The sequence below is a fragment of the Lissotriton vulgaris genome, chromosome 1_1 (assembly GCF_964263255.1).
Source record: "Lissotriton vulgaris chromosome 1_1, aLisVul1.2, whole genome shotgun sequence".
Classification (NCBI taxonomy): Eukaryota; Metazoa; Chordata; class Amphibia; order Caudata; family Salamandridae; genus Lissotriton; species Lissotriton vulgaris.
Window position 1 is genome coordinate 1,624,604,444 of NC_141685.1, and position 20,199 is coordinate 1,624,624,642.

The 20,199-nt window shown below is 45.6% G+C and overlaps 1 protein-coding gene across 1 annotated transcript in view; it reads right to left on the reverse strand.

The window, feature by feature from the left end:
• The window catches only part of LOC147750923 (rab-like protein 2A), a 213,417-nt gene that overhangs the window by 29,774 nt on the left and 163,444 nt on the right, over positions 1-20,199 (reverse strand). Inside the window, exon 7 of the mRNA XM_086918827.1 lies at positions 2,397-2,494. Within this exon, the coding sequence (XP_086774953.1) occupies positions 2,397-2,494 (98 nt within the window). The remainder of the gene's footprint in view (positions 1-2,396; positions 2,495-20,199) is intronic.

Here is a 20,199-nt window from a genome sequence, read left to right on the forward strand (position 1 = left end):
GGGAATAACTTTTTCCGGTAGTGTGACATTGTCACATGAAATCACTAATGTTCGATCTAAGATGAACAGAAGTGCACATGGGATTTTTAGGTTTGCGACAAAATTGGGTAACTGACCAATTAGAGACACGTTAGCTCTTTATAAGGCCAGAGCTGTTGCTTCCGGTATTTATGGAGCCGGAGTGTGGGGTTATTATTGCAGTAAAGCACTGCCCCTCCACCGAGATAATACACCGGGAGTTAGGATTAGAGTATCTAGCAGATACGATTTCACTGCGACCACTGTTGTTATGGAGGTGTATTTGGGCTAAGGATGAGACTAACTTCACAAAGTCAATTATTACGGATTGCCTGTCCTTGGATAAGGCAATGCATATTCCTTGGTTTAGATATATTAGTAATACATATGGCATGCTCTTTAATCTGCCAATCCAGTCTAATCCTGCACAGGTGACTGATTTAACTAAACTTTCAACAAAGGATAATTTTATAAACCATAAAACCTCGAATGATTTTGGCAGGAGGAAAAAATGGACCATTATATTTTATCAAACAATCCAGTCTGAGAAGGGTTTCTAAAGTTAGTTAATGCGGGTTATAAACCTATCACATCGTTTTGTATGAACCAGACTTGGACTTGGAATTGTTCATCATTTAGTTGCTTTTCGTACAATGAAATTTTGCCCCCGTGACGGACAGTCCAAGTAAAGCATAATCCACTTTATGCTTTTTTGCCATTTCTACTTTAATTTTAGGTGTTATTATTTAAAACCACTATTTTTAAAACAAAACGTGAGAACGCACAAGGTGGCTATGAAACATTGTGCTGATTTTAATGCTTTTGGGGTCTGTTTTAATGTTGCTATGTTCATTTTAAAGGCAATAAATATACGGAAAGGGTTGCTTTTTTTTGCAACTGATAAAAATGTTGTATTATGCAATTTAGTAGTAAATTTTCCTTAATGTGATTCATGCTTTTCACTGTAATGTATTTTATTATTAAAATTGCTTTTAAGGTTGTTTGTACACACCGAATAAAGCTTGATTGATTTATATAATCATTCATATGTATGAAAACATGTCTCAACCCCACAGAACAAAATATATCACATTACACATTCTGACTCCACACATACCACTTATACCTTAACATCACATCCTCAAACACAATGCAAATGTAAAACTCTCATATGGTCAGCCATTACAAAACGCCCCTGTCCTTAACACTGGATGTGAACTCAAAATAGTGCAAAGATAATTTTTACTTCAATATGTCTATGGGCCACATATATATGTTTACTGATCCATTACGACTTCTGTTTCTCTATATAGTTTTTGTACATGCACAAAACATAATTCATAAATCCAACTATTTATCATGGTTAGAATGGCTGAGATTGTGATTTGCATAAGGCCATGTCTAAACAGGGGTGGCATGGTGAGCAAAAGAATGATGGATTTAACCCAGATTTCTTGACTGGGGGAATGTTTTTAATTGTTCTGCATTCCCTCCATCAATTGTGTGTCTTTTGCTTTCTCGCCCTAAGTGTGCCAGGTATGCCCAGACATGGGTCTTGGGCTCACTGCGCCACTGGAATCAAGCTATCCTGGCTGAAGAGGGGTGAAACCCCGAAACCGGTCCTAGGATGCTTGTTTCCGGTCCAGGGAGGGCCTGGCTTGGCAGTTCAGGCTGGACCGTTCCCATGAGGCACAGGGTCAAGACTGATTTGCATATGGCTAGGTCTAAACTGGGGTGGCATGGTGAGCAAAAGAATGATGGATTTAACCCAGATCTCTTGACTGGGGGTGAATGTTATGATTTGTTCTGCATTCGGTCCATCAATTGTGTGTCTTTTGCTTAAGGTATGAGTGGTATGTGTTGAGTCTAAATGTGTAATGTGATATACATTTTGTTCTGCATTGCGAAAGAGTTTTCATACCTATGAATGATTAAATCATTGTCTTCTAAACGCGCCTATGCACTTAAATAAATATTGAAATATTTCACTTTGTGAACTGATCAAACTTTTTATTGATCAAGAACAATTATAAATATGATTACAGAGGAATATTATTGTGCTTACTAAGGACTGTTTCTTCATTGAAGTGTTGTGTGTTACTGGGGTTTTCATTGTTTAAAGATTACACAAATTGTTCTGCTCAAGTATTCCTTTCTGCTACTTTTCCCTCACATTTATTGTTGAAGTTGGGAAAATATGTTTTCATGTGGGTAGAGGACCTTTCTTATGACAGTCTTAATTCTTGTTCATGTGCCATATTGTGCCGTAAATGTATTTATAACTCGCTTACTAATTTTTCCAAAGAGAAAAGTTTTATTGTGTTTAGCATAGCCTTTGCTGTAATGCAATATGACAACAGTTTGATAGCTTTTCTCACCTTCACTACGTTGGTACCATCAGCAGCAGACACAAAATAAAACGGCAGATTGAACTTTTTCGCAAAGTTGAAACTTTTTTGAGTGACTTTCAAATCAACTGTTGAAGACAAAAGAGACATTGTGAATGATGAGAATACTCTTCAATTTTGTTTTAATACCTTATAATTACTTTCACACCATATTCTTAAAGTGACAAAAATGTGATAAACAAAAGACTTTCAATTGTAACAGCTCACTAAGATACTTACAGTGTAAAGTTTCAGTATATGGCCAAACTGAAAAGGAACATTTTAAACAACTAATGGGATGACAAAATGTACGGTGAAGCTCAAATTAGTGCAGTACAAGCAAAAATAAATGTTCATAAAGCGCCAAACCCCAATAAATTCTTTCAGAAATGCAAACCACAGGAAAGTGAGTCAAAGTTTTGACTCTAGATGAACTGTGCTCCCAAATTTTAAAGCATCCAAAGTTGCCTTTTGATATATCCACTTACTATATACATCAACAGGACTTTAAATTTAACACTTAATGGTCACTAGTATCTGCGCCGCAGTGGTTGTGAGGCACCAGAGGGATTTGTTTTTCTTCCCAAATGCCTCGGCCCCCGCTTTCCGTGAAAAGATGATCAGTGCGTTGCAGTGACGTAATTTCATAGAAACCAAAACTGAAATGAGCCTTTAGGCTAATTTCAGTTTCACTTTCTATGTGCCTGAGCACGTAGAAAGACGGGGGAGGTATCATTGGATACCCCATGTGGGCGATCTCCAAGCAGGGATCCACCCACTAGACAACAGGGAGGGTGGAGTGGACCCATGGGAAAGGGGATTTGCTCCCTCCAACCCCCCCCCCCACGGGGGGAGGGGGGCAAAAAGCCCACTAGACACCAGAGATTTTTTTTGGGCCATTTGAATTAGGGAGGGGGCTGCCCAAAATGGGCATGCCAATGCCCCCACGGCCACAAACGTTACAGCCTTTCTGCCTCGCCCAGCCACAGATGGGGGCAGCAGCCCCCAATCTGCCCCCCAGGGGGGGGGCAGAAAGCCCACTAGAAACCAGAGATTTTTTGGGCGCAATTACAATTAGGGGTGGGGGCTGCCCAAAACGGACATGCCTATGCCCCCACCCCTGCAAAAATTAAAGTCTTTCTGCCCCCCCGGTGGGGCAAAAAGCCCACTAGACGCCAGGGATTTTTTTTTTTGCAAATTTGAATTAGGGGTGGGGGATGTCCATTATGGGCATTCCAATGACCCCACTCTGCAGAAATTCCAGTCTTTCTGCCCTCCCCACCCGAATCTCGCCCCCCCCCCCCCCCCCCCCCCGCCCGCAACGGCAGAAAGCCCACTTGGCACAGACTTGTTTTTAGCAATGTGCCTACCTGTGGATTTTAGGCCCTAGAGCAGCCGGCACACAGGAAAACCTAGCAAACTTGTACATTTTGAAAACTAGCCACCAAAGGGAATCCAGGATGGGGTGAATGGTGTGCCTCTCACCAGGTTCTGTTACCCAGAATCCCTTACAAACCTCAAACTTAGTCAAAAAACAAATGTTCTTCACATTTCTGTGGTTGAAAGCGCTGGAATCTGCGTGGATCCACAAAATTCCACCCACCCAGCATTCTCCAAAGTCTTCTGAGAAAAATGGTACCTCACTTGTGTGAGTACGCCTAGTACCTGCGACAGGAAACGGCCAAAACGCTAAGTGGATACACCACATATTCACAGTGAAAACGGACTTTTTTTTTTTTGCAAAGTGCCTAGCTGTTGATTTTTAACCGTAGCTCTGTCAGCACCTAGGGAAACCTAGCACACCTATACATTTTTTAAAACTAGATACCCAGGGGAATCCAGGATGGGCTGACTTGTCTGGCTCTCACCAGATTCTGTTATCCAGAATCCCTTGCAAACCTCAAACTTTGAAATAAACTAACACCTTTTCCTCACATTTCTGTGGTGGAAAGTACCGAAATCTGTGAGGATCCCCAAATGTCCTACCACCCAGCGTTCCCCAAGTGTCCCGATAAAAATGGTACCTCACTTGTGTGGGTAGGCCTAGTGGCACCAACAGGAAAAGGCCCAAAACATGTGTGTGTGTGTGTGTGTGGGGGGGGCATGGGCAGCACAGGAAGACAGGAAGAGGAAGGATCAGGAGAGGACACATGAGGTAACAGGGGGTGGGGCCAGGCCTTGGAGAGGTGGGGGTAGTTTTTAGGACTCGGGGGTTGGGGTAGTTTACAGGTGTAGGAGACAGGTTTTAGGTCTCAGGGCGGAGTGGGAGAAGGGATAGTGTTCATGGCTGGGCAGTTTTAGACCTCAGGGAGAGGCTCGGTCGGGGAGTTTTTAGGGTGTGGGGACAGTCTTTAGGGCTCAGGTGTAGGGGCAGTTTTTAGGGGGTGGGGCAGTTTTAGGATTCAGGGTGGGGAGGGGTCAGGATACTTTACGGATGTAGGGGACAGTTTTTAGGGCTCAGGGAGGGATGTATGTCATTACATCGCATACTAATACCACGTGTGCCATTACAATGTGGGTATTACTACTCGATGTCAATGACAACGACACATCATTACATCGCATACTTTTACCACGAATATGCCGTTACCATGCAGGCCATTACAAAGCAAAGGAATGTGTGGTAAAGCTATACTGTGGTTAAAGTTTGCAAGGTAAGTAACAACAAAAACCCTACACAACACACTACTCCCACCCCTACACTACCCTAAACCCTAAAACTCTACAACATTACACCACTAACCACACTACTCCCACCCCTACAATACCCCTAACCCTAAAACACTACAACACTACCCATACTACTCCCACCCCTACACTACCCTATACCCTAAGACACTACAACACTACCCACACCACTCCCACCCCTACACTACCCTAAACCCTAAAACACTAGGACACTACACCACTACCCACACTACTCCCACCCCTAACCCTAAAACACTACGACACTACAACACTACCTACACTACTCCCACCCCTACATCACCCCTAACCCTAAAACACTACAACACTACCCACACTACTCCCACCCCTACACTACCCTAAAGCCTAAAACCCCCGCCCCATGTACAATCAGCCCTACCTCTTTCCTTGTGGTTCCAGAGTCGCAGTCTCTGCTCCCGGTTCCCGCTTCCTGCGTCATCAGAGGTGCTCATTGTGGTGAGGAGACAGCATCCGTTTCCACACAACAACGTGGATAGCCATTACATCGCACGCATTGTAAAATCGCATGCGATGTAATTGTATGCGTGGTTATTACTACACGTTGTAACATCGCATGCGTTGTAAAGCATGCGATGTAATGGCAACGCGTGGTAAAACTGCATTGTAATGGTTGTTCCCCCTCAGGGAGGGGGTCGGGTAGTTTTTAGGGTATGGGGTTAATTTTATGGTGCGGGTGGGGGAAAAGAGCCAGTTTTTAGGGCTGGGTTGAGGGCTATGATTTTTAGCACACGCCACTTTACCAATCATGTCTTTACCACGAAATTGAGTGGTAAAGACGCAGTCGTGGTTAAGACCCCATGATTCAGGCATTAGATGTTCAGGCAATCATTGTTCAGGCATGCATTGTTCCATTATTCAATCAATGGTTATTTATCTCTGTGATGCTATTGGTTAAGTCCAGTTGTGAATATTTACTTGTAATTGAGATTATATCCGATTGTAAGTGCTTGCTAATATTGGATAGCATTAATGGAACTACAGTGCAGAGGGATAGAGTGGAGGAGAGTGCAAAAGGGACAGCAAGAGAGGATTTTTTATGCACCCCTCTTCTCCTTTCTGTACTTGAGCATGAACTGTTTTGCAGTTTATGCAAAGAAAGGCACAAGGGACGTTACAAACTATCAGGATGCATTGCAAGAACAGACATCCGATACCTAGAGATATTAGGTTTAAGGTGTATGGCCAGCCTGATATTCAGAAATGTCCCAACATGTGGTTCTTCTCTTGAGTCCTGGTTCAATTCACTCTAGAGGCTATGTGTCTTTATCTCCTTTAAGTCCTTTGGTTGTTCAGCTGGGCAATGGGCGAACCTAGGTGTTTTGCTAGCCTTTAGTGTGGTGTCAAGATCTGCAAGAGGCCTAGACCTTTGCTTCAGCAGGCCTTTTATAAAGCACAGAGACCAAGAACTTGGCTATTGCCTTTAATGGGAACAACAGAAACGCTGTAAAAGCAGATTTTATCAAGCCACATATCTGTAGGTTCAGTCAAACTGCTTCCATCCTTGCATGATTTACTACCTCTTGCAGATTGTCAGAACCTTTGCTAGGGAACTCTGTGTACAATATGTCCCAGTAATTTAGGGAAGCATTCACTAGGACAGTGGCAAGCTAAACTCGAAGTTCAGTATGAGGGAGCGGGTTGATTATTTCTCAGTCAGTCAATAACTTTATTTCAGCCACTGGGACCATAAAAGTGCATCATTTCAAAAACACAGTAGACATTAAAAAAATAGAAGGTGTGCACACACGCAATCATATATCTACAGTCACGAAGATTATAAAACGGCATCATCCGCTTCTCTTAAAATCCATTAAAATGCTACCATTAGGTTAATGACAGACTAAAATATTCACAATTAAAAACAATGATTAAAACGGAAGGCTGAGGCAGGGTTCCCTATTTGCTGAACCCTGTTGTGACCTTTTACGGTTTACATTATGTAAAACATCCCAGAATGTTACTTTAGAAAGCCTTGTCGCATGGACCACATAGTGTTTAAAAAGCGTGATACAGCGAATACGATTGGAGGGTGGGTATCGTATTACAAGACTCGGTAGGCCTCTAAGCAATGCCCAAACCCTAGATTTCTACATAGTTAAATTAACAAGCGTTTGCGAGGCAGGTGGTATGCAGGGCAGAAAAACAATACATGGATTTCAGACTCTACCCTGTAATTGCACGCTGGAAAATCTCCCATGTTCTCTGTGGCCCATTTGCTAGTGTGGCTCATTAGTGGAAGGTTCCCATGTCTAAATTGTATATACAATTCCCAGGCTGTTTTCTAAAATTGACACCTGAAACTTGATGCCCTGAACTACGACTCTGACCTGGGCTCCAATTATTTATTATGCGCTATGTCCCCGTTTGCTTTGAGGTGCACCCTTAGTTAGATATACTTATCACAGACTGGGACAGTGTGGCAGCATAGCAAAAGGAACACAAAGGAGGGGAAAAAAACTTTTCTGCACAGCTAAAAACTGACAGTTTGTGGCTGTGCTGAGGACAACTTGGTCATTAGTCAAAGACAGACTGTGGGTCTGTCTATAACTTGAGGCAGGTGTAATTCACTTAAGAGGCGCAGGGATCTCACCGGAGGGTGCACAGTGTTATCACATTTGCTTGTGAGAAGATAGCGGGAGGTTGTGGACTCTGAACCCCCTTCTAAGGGGCACACTGACTGTACACCTCTATATGGGGCAAAATCAGTTCTCCTCCTGAGAAGTTCTGTACAATTGCCCCCATGCCTGTAATATGGTGCAAAGGCAAAGTGTTCTATCATATGAAGGGGGCCATGTTTCCAGGCGAATGAAGGAACACCCTTATGATTGGGCTGGCGTATAATTTGAGGAAGGTGTGAGTAGCATTATAGAGGCAGTCTGTGGCCCCCTTCTATACTAACAAATTACAGTCAGGGCATAAAAAAAGGGGGTGCACACGCTCGCTGGGCCCGGGGCACTTTATAAAATTTGCCTCATGGACTGCAAGCAAGAAAAGCTCGTGAAATATAGCTACCTATTATTGACTTTTGTGGGGGCGCTAGTGAGCCCGGCAGCAAGATGGCCACCACTCTGAGGCTCTGCAGGCTGGACGAGCAATCCATCAAAATCCAGCAGTATGAGCAGACACTGGCATTAAAAAACAGAGGATGAGTGCCTCGTAACTACTGAGGCAAGAACCGGCTGACCCGGGAAGCGAAATACATTGCTACACTGGGCGAAATGGACGAGCGCGCTGGGCCGAGGTCATAATGGCAGCCCAGTAAAGCGCAGGACTCTGATTGCGGCTCCACTCCTGGCCTGACTAACAGCCACAACCCCAGCGAAGCATGGCATGCCATAGTGCAGGGAGATAAGACAGGAGGAGCAGGGTCGGATTGGGATCACAATTTGGCCCGGGCACTGACGAAAAAGTGGCCCACATTAAGGGGGCGTGGCCTACATTTAAGGGGCGTGGTCTACGTTTAAGGGGCGTGGCCTATATTTAAGGGGCGTGGCCCACATTCGAGGGGCATGCCCTTTCATGAAACACCATTTGGTTACTCTTTGAGGTCTAATTTGTAGACAAATATTTAGTAAATTAAGCCTTTTAAAGCTTACAGAGCAAGTAACATTGGTAAAGACTAGGAGCACTGCAGTTCAGATAACTGAATACTTACTTGCAGTCTTAACGCCCTGCACAATGTCGTTGGATACTCTTTCCTAACCAGCTATGTCCTAGACTCTAATCATCACATAAACCAGAAATCTAGTACAAAGTCAAGGAGAAAGGGTAAGACTGGAATCTCTGGGAATAGAACATGTAATAACAAAAGTAAGAATTCACAAACGAGGAAAAGGCAGTCTGGGGTGTAAAGAATGCTGAAAAAACGTATCTGTACAATCTGGTCATACATTTATTTCACAGTCAGCAGGTGATGTCTATATACAAAAAACACAGTTTTATTCATATCTGTTGCTGCCTTAAAGTCTGGGCCATGGGGAGACTGAGGATTACTCAATCAAAAGATCCTGCAGCAATGCACTTTTTTTTGCAACAAAGTCAATAATGTCATCAGTTTTCAACTGAGACAGCACATTCCATTCAACTGACATGAGCATAAAGGCTTCAAGGTTTTCCTGACCAATTTGGTTTCTTAGGCGGGTTTTGATGCACTTCAGTTTGGAAAAACTTCTCTCACAGGCTACTTGTGTACAGGATAAGGTCAAGACATATTTGTATGCCAAATACAAATGCCGATAGGCACTGCTGAAAAGAAGGTATTTTTTCAAGATAGAGTAACAACAGACAGCACAGTCACGGCAAATATTGCACTTTGTTGGCCCAGCCTCAGGTTTTTTGTCAAATTCTTCTACTTGAAGTGGTTTGTCTTCATTAATCTGGTCTTCTCTGTCGTACTCTTCAGGTAGTGTCCTTTTTAAATTTGACCATTTAGCAGCAAAATCCTGAAGTTCTTCCTGCAAAGTCTGCACATTTATTGAGCTATCTATGTTTTGCAACAAGGAGCAAAGTCTCACAAGAGCATTACCTGGGAGAGTCTGATTGAAGTTCTTTGGGTCTAGGCATGCTATATCTGCTGCCAAAGTGAAGTGTGTCTTGAAACGAGTGGTCAGACTTTGAATAACTTGGTCCATTACTGGATTATGCACCCCAATACGAAATCGATCTTTAGCTAGGGTTATAGGCTCATCCTTTGTGCTCATCCCAGGCATCTTTTTAAAGGACAATCTCCCTTCTGGAAGTGTTGTTTGTACTTCTTGGTCACAGTTCCTTTCTGCTAAACCTTTGTTGGCCCACTCTGAAAATGTTGTGGCAGCAGAGTACACAGCATCAAAATTGCGGGAATCTGTGGCAAGGAGTTTTACAGTGTCTGACACCATTCTCTGTGCTTGCAGGATATCCAGTCCACTTGTTTGGAGATACTTAGACAGTGGTGTGGTTGAAGCAAAAATGCGAAGATACAATTGGGCTGTTAGGACTGTTTGAAATTTACATAGTCCCTCAGCAAATTGTAAGGCTTGGCACCGTACATTTGGAATAAATCTAAGATTGTCAGATGAAATCTTATGAAGGACTTTGACCAAATCAATAAACATAGCATTGGCAGGGTTATTGAAAGAGCCAAAAACTTTCTTGAGAGCAGCATCTTTTGCCCACCATCTTGTTTCTCCAATGATCTGGACTGTCCGGCTATCCTTTGCCAGCTCACGCCACACATCCATCCGCTTATATGACTCCCGGAGAAAGACTGCACAAGAGTGTAGCAGTCCAAAGAGAGAGGTGGACGCTGTAAATGCTTGGGTCACCTCAATAAGGACAAGGTTTAACACATGTGCATAACACCAGACGTGTATGTGATTTGGAGATTCTTTGCTTAGCCAAGTACTGAGTCCATTGTACTGGCCTTGCATGTTGGAAGCACCATCAGTCGAATTTCCAATGCACTTAGCTATGTCAAGACCATTTTGTTGAATTGCAGTTTGTACCAACTCGAACAATCCTTTTCCAGTTGACAAAGTGCAATTTCTGACTGCTATTAGGCGTTCATGTACAGTGTCTGTGACATATCGGATGATAATGGAACACTGGTCAGTAATACTTATATCTTGAGTTGAGTCTATCTGGATTGAGTACATACCTGCATCGTTTATTTCTTTAGCAATGTGTCTTTTTATCAGTTTGGAAATTGTTTCTATTACATAACCAATTGTGGTCTTTGACATGAATGTCACAGATGCACCACGACCACCTTTCTGAGAGACTCAATGTGTTGTTTAAGAGGTTGGTCATATTTTGACAGCAGAAGGATGAGCTCCAGAAAGTTCCCATGATCCATTAAATCATTATCCAACTCAGACACAGACTCTGATTTCCCCCGATAGCTAAGCCCCCTTTTACCAATCAGTTTAATAACTTCAACCACACGCTCCAATATTTCTCTCCTCTTTCTGACTTGTACTGCACGAGTTGTCTGCCGAGAGAAGAGGAGAGTGGTTATGTCAACTCCAGAAATTGTCATCATATACGAATCAGTGCATCTTTTGTGGAATTGGGATGCCTCATGCTCTGTAATGCGCATGTACACGTGCCTAAAGTTTTTCACCCCTCGAATAAAAGGCCCACTTTCTTCACATTTGCTAAATGCCAAGCAAACTGTGCGAAAGAAAGCTTTTGGATTTTTGAAAAGCTTAACCAGTGTCGCGTACTCCCATCTTTCCTCATGAATGCCAACTGCCCATTGAACTGTTGACTTTTGGAAGATTGGATTGGGTGATAGTGAAAGAATGCAGAAAGCTGGTCATGCGTTGGCCGTTGAAAGTAAAGGTCAACTAACTGTGTCTGGTCCTTTCCTTGAGTATCCGTCTTATCTTGGATCCCAGCTTCTGGCAAATGTAATAAGATGGATGCAGATCTCCCTGACACAGTGGATTTGGTTTCTTCGTCTGCTGGAGTGGCCTTTGCAGTAGATTCGGTTGCTTCCTCCACATTTGTTCCAAGTATTGCAGAAGTGCTGATTTGTAAGTCCTGCTCGCCAGTGACACCTTTAGTTGCATCAATAGACAGGACTCCTGCTTCCTCTGACATATCTGCCATTCTTTCACAATCATGTTCTTCTATCATTTGCTTGCAAGTGGAGTCTTCTGTCAAAGTAATGGCCAAAACATTTGCACCTAAAGAGAGAGGACCCGCTGCTGTAGTACAGGCATTGTGATACAGCTTTTTGGTCTGCGTTGTAAACATGTTGAAAATGTTCTTGTTTTCTTTCACTTCTTCTTCAAGCCGTCTTCTTTTCTTCTCTCGTAATTTTTCAGCACCCCCTTTTCTTTTCCTCTGTTCCTCTTCTTTGCCTAGACAACATAAAACATCCTGTTTGTGTCATTCATTCACACAGGAGAAGGTTTTGTACAGCACCCATACTGATGTCATGTATTTCGAGTTCTTCATATGTGATGAAGAAAGAGGTCGGAAAGTGAAATAAAACAATTGCCTAGGATCACATGATCTGATTAAGATACGAAACCAGTATTAATGCCAAGTTGTTGGTATCACATTGTGCATTATGAATACTATGAAATGTTATCTTAGGGCAAGCTTAGACTCTCCCAGGATAACAAAAAGAACATAGAAGTAGAATGGTGCACTCAGCAAGAGGTGCCGAATGACTTAGGGGTCAGAGCGCAGCCTCCACAGCATAAGACAACCAGACAGTGAAGCACTAAGGGGAATGAAATGGAAATTTTGTATCGGAAAAGCTGTGTTAAAAATATGGACATGTTTTTATAAAGTGTCCTCTTTAATTATCATGGTCCCTTTGCAGAATCATAAAGCATGAACAAATGGTTATTTTTTATAATTTTCTTACCATTTGACAGTTTTATGTAGTGTAAATTCAGCCCAAGACAAAGGCTATTTGAGTTCTATTCATGAGTACCAATTACAGTACACATGATCTGATTTTTTATTTAAGGGCCTGGGCGAGGAAGTGATCTGCCCAGAATCACAGGCTGTTGAGCAGACCCTGGGATTCAAACTTGAATCCCCATCTCTGCAACTCTGGCGTTAGGCCACCTATGCCTATGCAAAGATAAGGAATGAAAGTGGGAGGATACTGTTCTTGCGCAGGACACAGGCCCAAGGTGACAATGGCCTACATGCTGAGCAACTAAAAAAACAGCAAGGCCCCTTTCTGTCACAAAATTATTCAAGAACTTCAGTGCAGGAGCACCTGAAAAGAAGGGAAGCCCCTGCTATTACTAACCTACTTAGCTCAAGAGCACATGAACAGCAGTATGGCCCCTGCAATTAGTAAATTAATCAACCCTCCCCAGCCCTCCAGGCCCCAGGGCAATGTCTTGGCAGGGGAGCACAATGGTAGACAGGGGAAGGCTGAGGTGAAGATGGTGGGAGTTCAAAACATCACCTGGTCCCCACAGCCAGACCCATTCTTCCTCGCCCACTGTGCCCTGAATCTGAGGGGCTGTGGGCGAGGTGTTAAGATTAACACCGTTTCTCGGCTGTGTGGGCCCCAGGGGGGCCGAGGTGGAAATGGCTCAAGGCCTGAGCAACACCTGGCCCCCAGGGAGGCCGATTTTCGCAGACAATCACCGCTCCCCAGCCCACTCTTGGCGTGATTGCTTTTCAGGGGCAGGGGGTGAAGTGAGGCCACAGCTAATAATCACTGCATGGCACACAGTGAAGCGCTTTCATTTCTGTCTCTGTTTCCGTGCGCTCTGTGGGCCGTTTTTTTTTCTCCCCTTCCCAAGTTCACAGAGAGCAGATAGCAGAGAGCACTCTCTGTGAACTGAAAAAGGGGAGAAAAAAACCGGCCCACAGAGGGCACTGAGACAACGGCCCTTCGGCCGTTTCCCGAATGCCCGCCTTGCCAATCCGACCCTGAGGAGGAGCAGCGGCTGAGCAGACCTGAGACGTGTCAGAGAGAAGAGAGCCCCAATGGAGGCACTGGCTGTTGGAGAGAGACGCGGAGAGGGAAGAACTGCAGCCCCGTTACTTTGCAGTAGCTGAGCAGATGTCCGCGTGCCTCTGAGGGGCATTAGAGACAGGCCGAGTGGCACAGAGAGAGGCCCAGAGGCTGTAGGCCAGTGAGGTAAGCCGACGGACCCGCAACGCTCATCCACGAGGAGCGCCCTGGTAGGAGTGGACAAGAACCCCATTAGAAGTCGCAGCAGCGAGCAGTCCCTCAGCATATCAGGTGAGAAGAACGACGGGGGAAGGGCTGGACAGTGAGCGTTGCGAGGCCAACCCTGTGAAGTCAGAGCGAAGTAGGGGATGAACGGAGTGAGGTGGTGAGGGAGGTCAGATCCCACCAGTTGGCACTGCAAGTGTCCTGGGCTTCAGGGCCGGTTTGAGGATTTGCGAGGCCCTGGGCTAAAAAGGAATGTGCGAGGCCCTCTAATGTAGATAAGTGGCCCCTTGCAAGGAGACCATTCACAGACACTGTGGGAGGCCTATTGTCCAGCATTTTGTCGCCCCCCACAGTTTTTACTTTGAGCCCACAAGCATTTCTCACACCTTCAGTCCGATAGGTGTGAGAATTGCTTGTGGGCTAAAAGTTAAAACTATGGGGGCGCCATAATGTTGGACAATGGGCCTCCCACAGTGTCTGTGAATGGGTCTCCTTTCAATTGTAAGGAGCGTCTCCCTCTCTTATGTATCCAGATACCATCCCTGAGAGGCCCAGGGAGGGGAGCCCCTCCATTTCAAAGAAAGGTGACACCATTCTTTGAAATGGATCGCCAGGGAACCGACAGGACGCATCACCAGTGCGTGGCCCCATGCTGGTGAGCTGAGTGCGAGGCCCTGGGCAGCTGCCCACGCTGCCCATGCCTAGCGCCGGGCCTGCTGAGCTTCTATAGCGAGACCAGGGCCTGCGGGCTGTGCGGTAGATGCAGAATTTTGACCAAAGTAGCGGAAAGCTTGGTGGACAGAATCACAGATTGGCCTGGGGATCAGGCCCAGCATACTGGTGACACACAGAGTCTCTAATTATAAATATCTGGGCTACTATATCGACGATAAGCTCAACTTAATGGACCAGAAAAAATACTGACGCAAAGAGCGGGAGCTTTAATATTCGGGCTAAGCACTCTGTCAAAGAAACTGGAAAGACCATTATTAAAACCACTATTAATTGTGATGGCGAATAAGGTTCTTCCCACGCTAACATATGCAAGTGTAGCAATGTACGGAAAGGATGCAGACCTATTAAACAGCTTAATAACTAAAATTTATAAAAAGGTACTTCGACTACCCAACATGGCTTCACCTGCGCAAATGTGCCTCGAATTTGGCTTAAAAAAACGAAACATTGGGAAGATTATATTCGTATATCAAGGTGTGGTACCAGATTATGAAAAAAGCAACTGTCAATAATCTTAATACTTTTCTTTGGCAGGAGCTGAAAACACATAAAAACTCAAAAGCAAATCAATTTTTATCGCATGCATTGGAGGTAACATGCTCCGTAAATCTTTGGGACAAAATTTTTCCATTTGCCGCATTAAAACATGTTCTAAATAAAGTGCCAAAATTTCACTCTTTGGTTACAGACAAAGACATTTTCTCCCACCGTTCCCACTCTTGGGCCGTGATAAACGCTTATAAGGCACTTACCCTAGCACTTTACTTGGAATAAACCTTTTCTATCTTTATTAAGAAAAAGCTGATGGCACTGAGATTTGGTAAATTTCCAACCTTAGCTGAGGCTCCTGCCTGGAAGCAGCATGAAGCTGTCATCTGCCGCCTGTGTGGTAGACCCAAAGAAGATCTAATTCATATCATCTGTCATTGCAAGATGTTGAGTAAGGAACGGTTATACTTTCTAAAGCATACCTTTCGGATTAACAGGTTACGGACATGTAGATCTGCCATTATTGGAGGTTTGGACTCAACCGCCCCTCTAATACACTGCAAGCTGGTAAAGTTCTTGCAGGGATTCGAAAATCGCCTTAAAACTGTTGGAAGTTTTTAAATTGCTAATGGTTAATCCTCGCGCCTCATTTTTGTTTTAATTACTTTTTTTGAATAATTTGAGGAAAATCTTCTAGTTTTTATTATCGTCTATACTAAATTTTTTATCTGACAGTCTTTTGTTTTAACGAATATCTTAAAAAAGTTTTCTTTTTTATTTGGTTGTGCGCTGCTAACGAAATTGTTATGGTTTTAATTAACTAAACAAAGTTCAAATTTCAAAATTTCAAATTTCAAATACTGGTGACACACACAGGACCCTCCGGCTTGCAGGAGTGCGAGCAAAGTCACACAGGAGGGGGACCGCCTTGCAGTCATCATATCTCCCGGAGTCAGCTGGCTCTGCGGCAGCCAGGCTAGTGGGTGGGGAATTCTGCCCCCTAGGAGTGCACGGAGGACCTAGGAACTGGGGGTGCCATGCCAGAGCCGGATATTCGTGAAATGTTTAAGGAGCTCAAGCAGTCTCTCACGACCATTGATCAGAAAACTGACTATGGCCGACAGGCTGGACAGACTAAAGGACAAGGTATCCACCTATGATGAAATTCCACTGCAATGACTCGTGTTGAGGACTAAATTGAGGAAATGCTGAGGTTCCTTTACAGGGATTCACTGTCAGATGTCTGCATAGTGAAAAGGGCTCACAGGGAGCTTGGCCCGAGCCCTCTACCAGGAGCCCTAGCCAGGCCGATAATCGCCCGCTTGATAAATTACAGCGACAGGGACAGGGACACTGTGTTAAGAAAAGCCAGACACCAACAAGAAAATGTTCCAAGGAAATGCTATATTGTTCTATCCGATTTCAGTCTCGCAGTGCAGACGGCAAGAAGAGAGTTTGTACCGATTAAGCGGATGCTCCAGAAACAGGATATCAAGTACTACCTTCTCTTTCAAGCAAAACTATGCATTTTCCATCCAGGGAAAACCTTGAATTTCCCTAATCCTAAATCGGCGGCCAAATTTGTACGGGGCCTTCGTCCAGCTAAACCGTCACCAGCCTCAGACAAAAAGGCGAGAGTGGAGGACTACCTCAGTTAAAACGATGGACATCATGAACACGGCTGACCTAGAGAATTCCTGCCAGTGAACCGAACTAGTCGAGTAACTCCTTTCTCTTTACAAAGGAGCTTGGCTCATCCTTTCTGGCTTATTTGTTCTGATTTGACATGCACTGATCAGTTAGGTCTGCTGTAACGGATGCCGGGATCTTCCCCAGCTTCGCTCTGTTTATCCAGCCACCCAGCTTCCACCAGCTGGAAATAGCCAGGCCTCAAATGACTCCCTCGCAGGGATGATTCCTACACTGTTTCCCTTCACTGGCATAGGGTGGCCTTTTTGGGGGTAGGGGGTTGTAATCCAGCAAAGTTGGGTGGCTGTAGTGGAGGGGTGAGGGGGGGGGGGGGGCGGTGGTGGTATTTTGGGTGTGTTTGTTTTTCACAACATTGTTTTCCCCTCATTATCTTTTCTTCCCTTCTTCCCTTCTTTGCTGATCTCCCCGTGTCATGTGCTGTTGAGCAATATGCCTACTGAGAGCAAGCTAGATCATTGTGGGGGTTATGGTAGTTCCTGAGGTGAATATGACCACACTGAATGTTATCACCTGGAATTTCTGCGGGATTAAACGACAAACCAAAAGCGAGGCTGGTGGCGGCTTACCTCATCTATCAAAGGGCAGACGTCTGTTTCCTGCAAGAATTGCACTTGATTGAGAGTAGCTGTGCACGCCTGCGTGCATGATGGATCGGGGAGAAACATATGGCATGCAACACATCTACAAACTATCATGAAGGACTATGGCCTGACTGACATATGGCGCCACCAACACGCTCATTGTGAGGAGGGCACATGTGTTTCCTTGGCTGGCCCTAAGTAGTCCAGGATAGACTTCTGGTTGATTTAGAAGGAAATTCTGGCAAGGGTCTCCTAGATCTCCCACCTAGCAAGAACCTTATCTGACTACTCCCAGATACTGCTTGGGTTTGCCCTGCTGGGGGCTCCTAGCAGGGCATTCAGCTGGCGACTCTCTAGGTGTTTCACAAGGCAATCCGCTGTCCATGATCAATCATTGTGACACGGCTACTCCAGCTCTTGCGTCTGGGGCTGCGTCCCGACCAGTGCGGCTTCGTTCCTGGGAGAGCCACTTTGCACAGCTGGCGTACCTTCTTCGCAACTATGCAAGAGATAGACCCCTCGATTCCAGCAGCGGCAGTGTTCCTCGATGACACCAAGGCTTTTGATACCTTGGAATGGCCGTATATGTTTGCCCTGCTGGCTCGATCGGGAGTCAGCCCTAAACTCCTGAAACTGATTGCCCTACTGTACTCCTCCCCGACAGTAAGGCTTCGAATGAATGGAATGGTTCCCTCCTTCCCTGTGTCTTGTGGAACCAGACACGGATGCCCACTGTCCCCTCTTCTTTTTGCCATCGACATGGAGCTGCTGGCAGCCCATCTGAGACAGCACCATGCACACCGAGGCATGGCATTTGTTCCTAGGACAGTTCTGGTATTTCTGTATGCTGATGATGTGACTCTACATGTCAAATGCCCAACAGAAAACTTAGACCCCCCCTAATCAGGGAAATTATGCGATTTGGCAGCCTTTATGGGGTAACCATCAATTGGGGCAAATCAACTATTTACCCACTGACAGCAGCCACAAATGGTTTCAGTCGGAGTACCCACTGGGTTGGGCTGAGAGCCCAGTGAGAAATCTTGGAAATCTGGCTCAGCCAGGAACTATGGCCACATAATTACAGGAAACTCATGGGCTGGCTTGAAAGCCGGGTGGGACGGTTGACTCCTCTGCCGCTACACCCGGCAGGACGTCTGGTAATAGTTAAAATGATTGTTCTTCCTAAGTTTCTGTATTTATTCACTAATCTTCAGCTCCCTTTCACGATGGCATTCAGCCGCTGATTGCTCTCCAACTTGATTTCACTTGCCTGGGCGAGAAAACAGCCCAGAGTATTATAGGAGACTTAACACTGCCCTTCAAACAGGGTGGCTTGGAGCCCCAGACATGGAGCTCTACTATAACGGAGTCCAAGCACAGTTGGGATTTTACAGGCTTTTTCCGACCCAATTCATAGCACACATGGCACGGGAGCACAATCAAGTAGCCCCCACGCCGCTGCATATGGCCCTGTATATATCACTGACCAGGCCCCGGGCTGCGGTGGACACGGTAGGATGCATGGTGTGGGCCAGACGGGTGCTGAGAAGCAGGGCACATCTGGAGGACATGTAAGCTCCCTCTGCCAGATCTGCCATTTCTGGAGGACATGGGAGCATGTCATAGTTGATAAGCTCTGTCTCCACACAATGGGTGAGGAGTTCCCCGTGGGTGGGAGGAGGGGGGTGTGGGTATTTGCACTGCCTGATAGTGTGCTGAAGGGTGAGGACAGGGGACTGCGCAACAAAATTACATACTTTCAGATCAGTGCGGAGATGCGTGCCCAGCATGCCTCATTCCCGACGGTACCCCCTATGTTCCAGGTCCTAGAGGATTTTTTAAACAACCCATCACCACGTGAACTCATAACTCGTTTGTATGCGGGTATGCTGCGTGAGGTGCCAATGTGTGTCCCAGTGGCACATCAAGGTAGGGAGGAGCTACTGGGTTACCCTATGAAGGATGAGCAGTGGTCATACCGTTGCGCGCAGGCCAGACATCTGTCACCTAACTATTGATTAAAGCCAATTCCTTTCAAGTTTCTTCACAGAGTCCACAGGACTCCTGTATGGCTACATAAAGTGGGCTTGGATGAGGATGCGAGGTCTGCAAGATGCCGGGCCCTGGAAGCAAACTTTTTGCACCTGGCCTAGACCTGCCCAGAAATTGCATGCTATTGGGAGAATATCTTTGGAGTGCTGAAGGAGATGCTTGAATAGGAGTTGGAGCGCTCGCCCCTGAGAGCGCTGCTGGGATATGTGTGCCCTGTGCCGGCACCGCATATAAAGTTGGGGGCTTTTCCTTTTTGCCAAGCGGCGGATAGCAATGTGCTGGGGCAGACGTCGAAGGCTCCGTGTTGCTAATGGTCTTAGAGATGCGGTGTTCTGTCAGGGACAATTGACTAAGTACTGGGAACGTATTGTTAAAGATTAGACTGCAAACGTCAACATTATTGGCGCCATCTTGCCCCTTTCGAGCCCATTCGTGCGCGTAAGCGGCAGCCATTTTGAGCACCATGGCATCCCTGCCCCTCGCTGATAGCCAGCGCGTCTCTCTCTCTCTCCTAACCTCGCAAGCATCCCCCGCACGCTGACAACCCCCGCTCTCTCATGCCTTGGGTCATAAACCCCTCTTCAGCGCAGCTTCACCACAGAATCCCATCCTGTTCCCAGCGCGACACCTCCCCTCATCCCTTTAATGGTCTCAGATCCTTTTGATGCAAACCCCCTTTCCCTGTGTCCCCGTTTGTCTTCCTTGTTCCCAGGCCGCCACCTGGCCCTGCGGATACTGTTTATTACCCCGTACAGTAGGAAGCTTCCCCTCCCCATCAAAAGACCCTCGAGCCGATCAAAGCCCCCACCCTATGAGATCCGATCAACTCCACGCATTCCGTGAATCGGCGGAATGC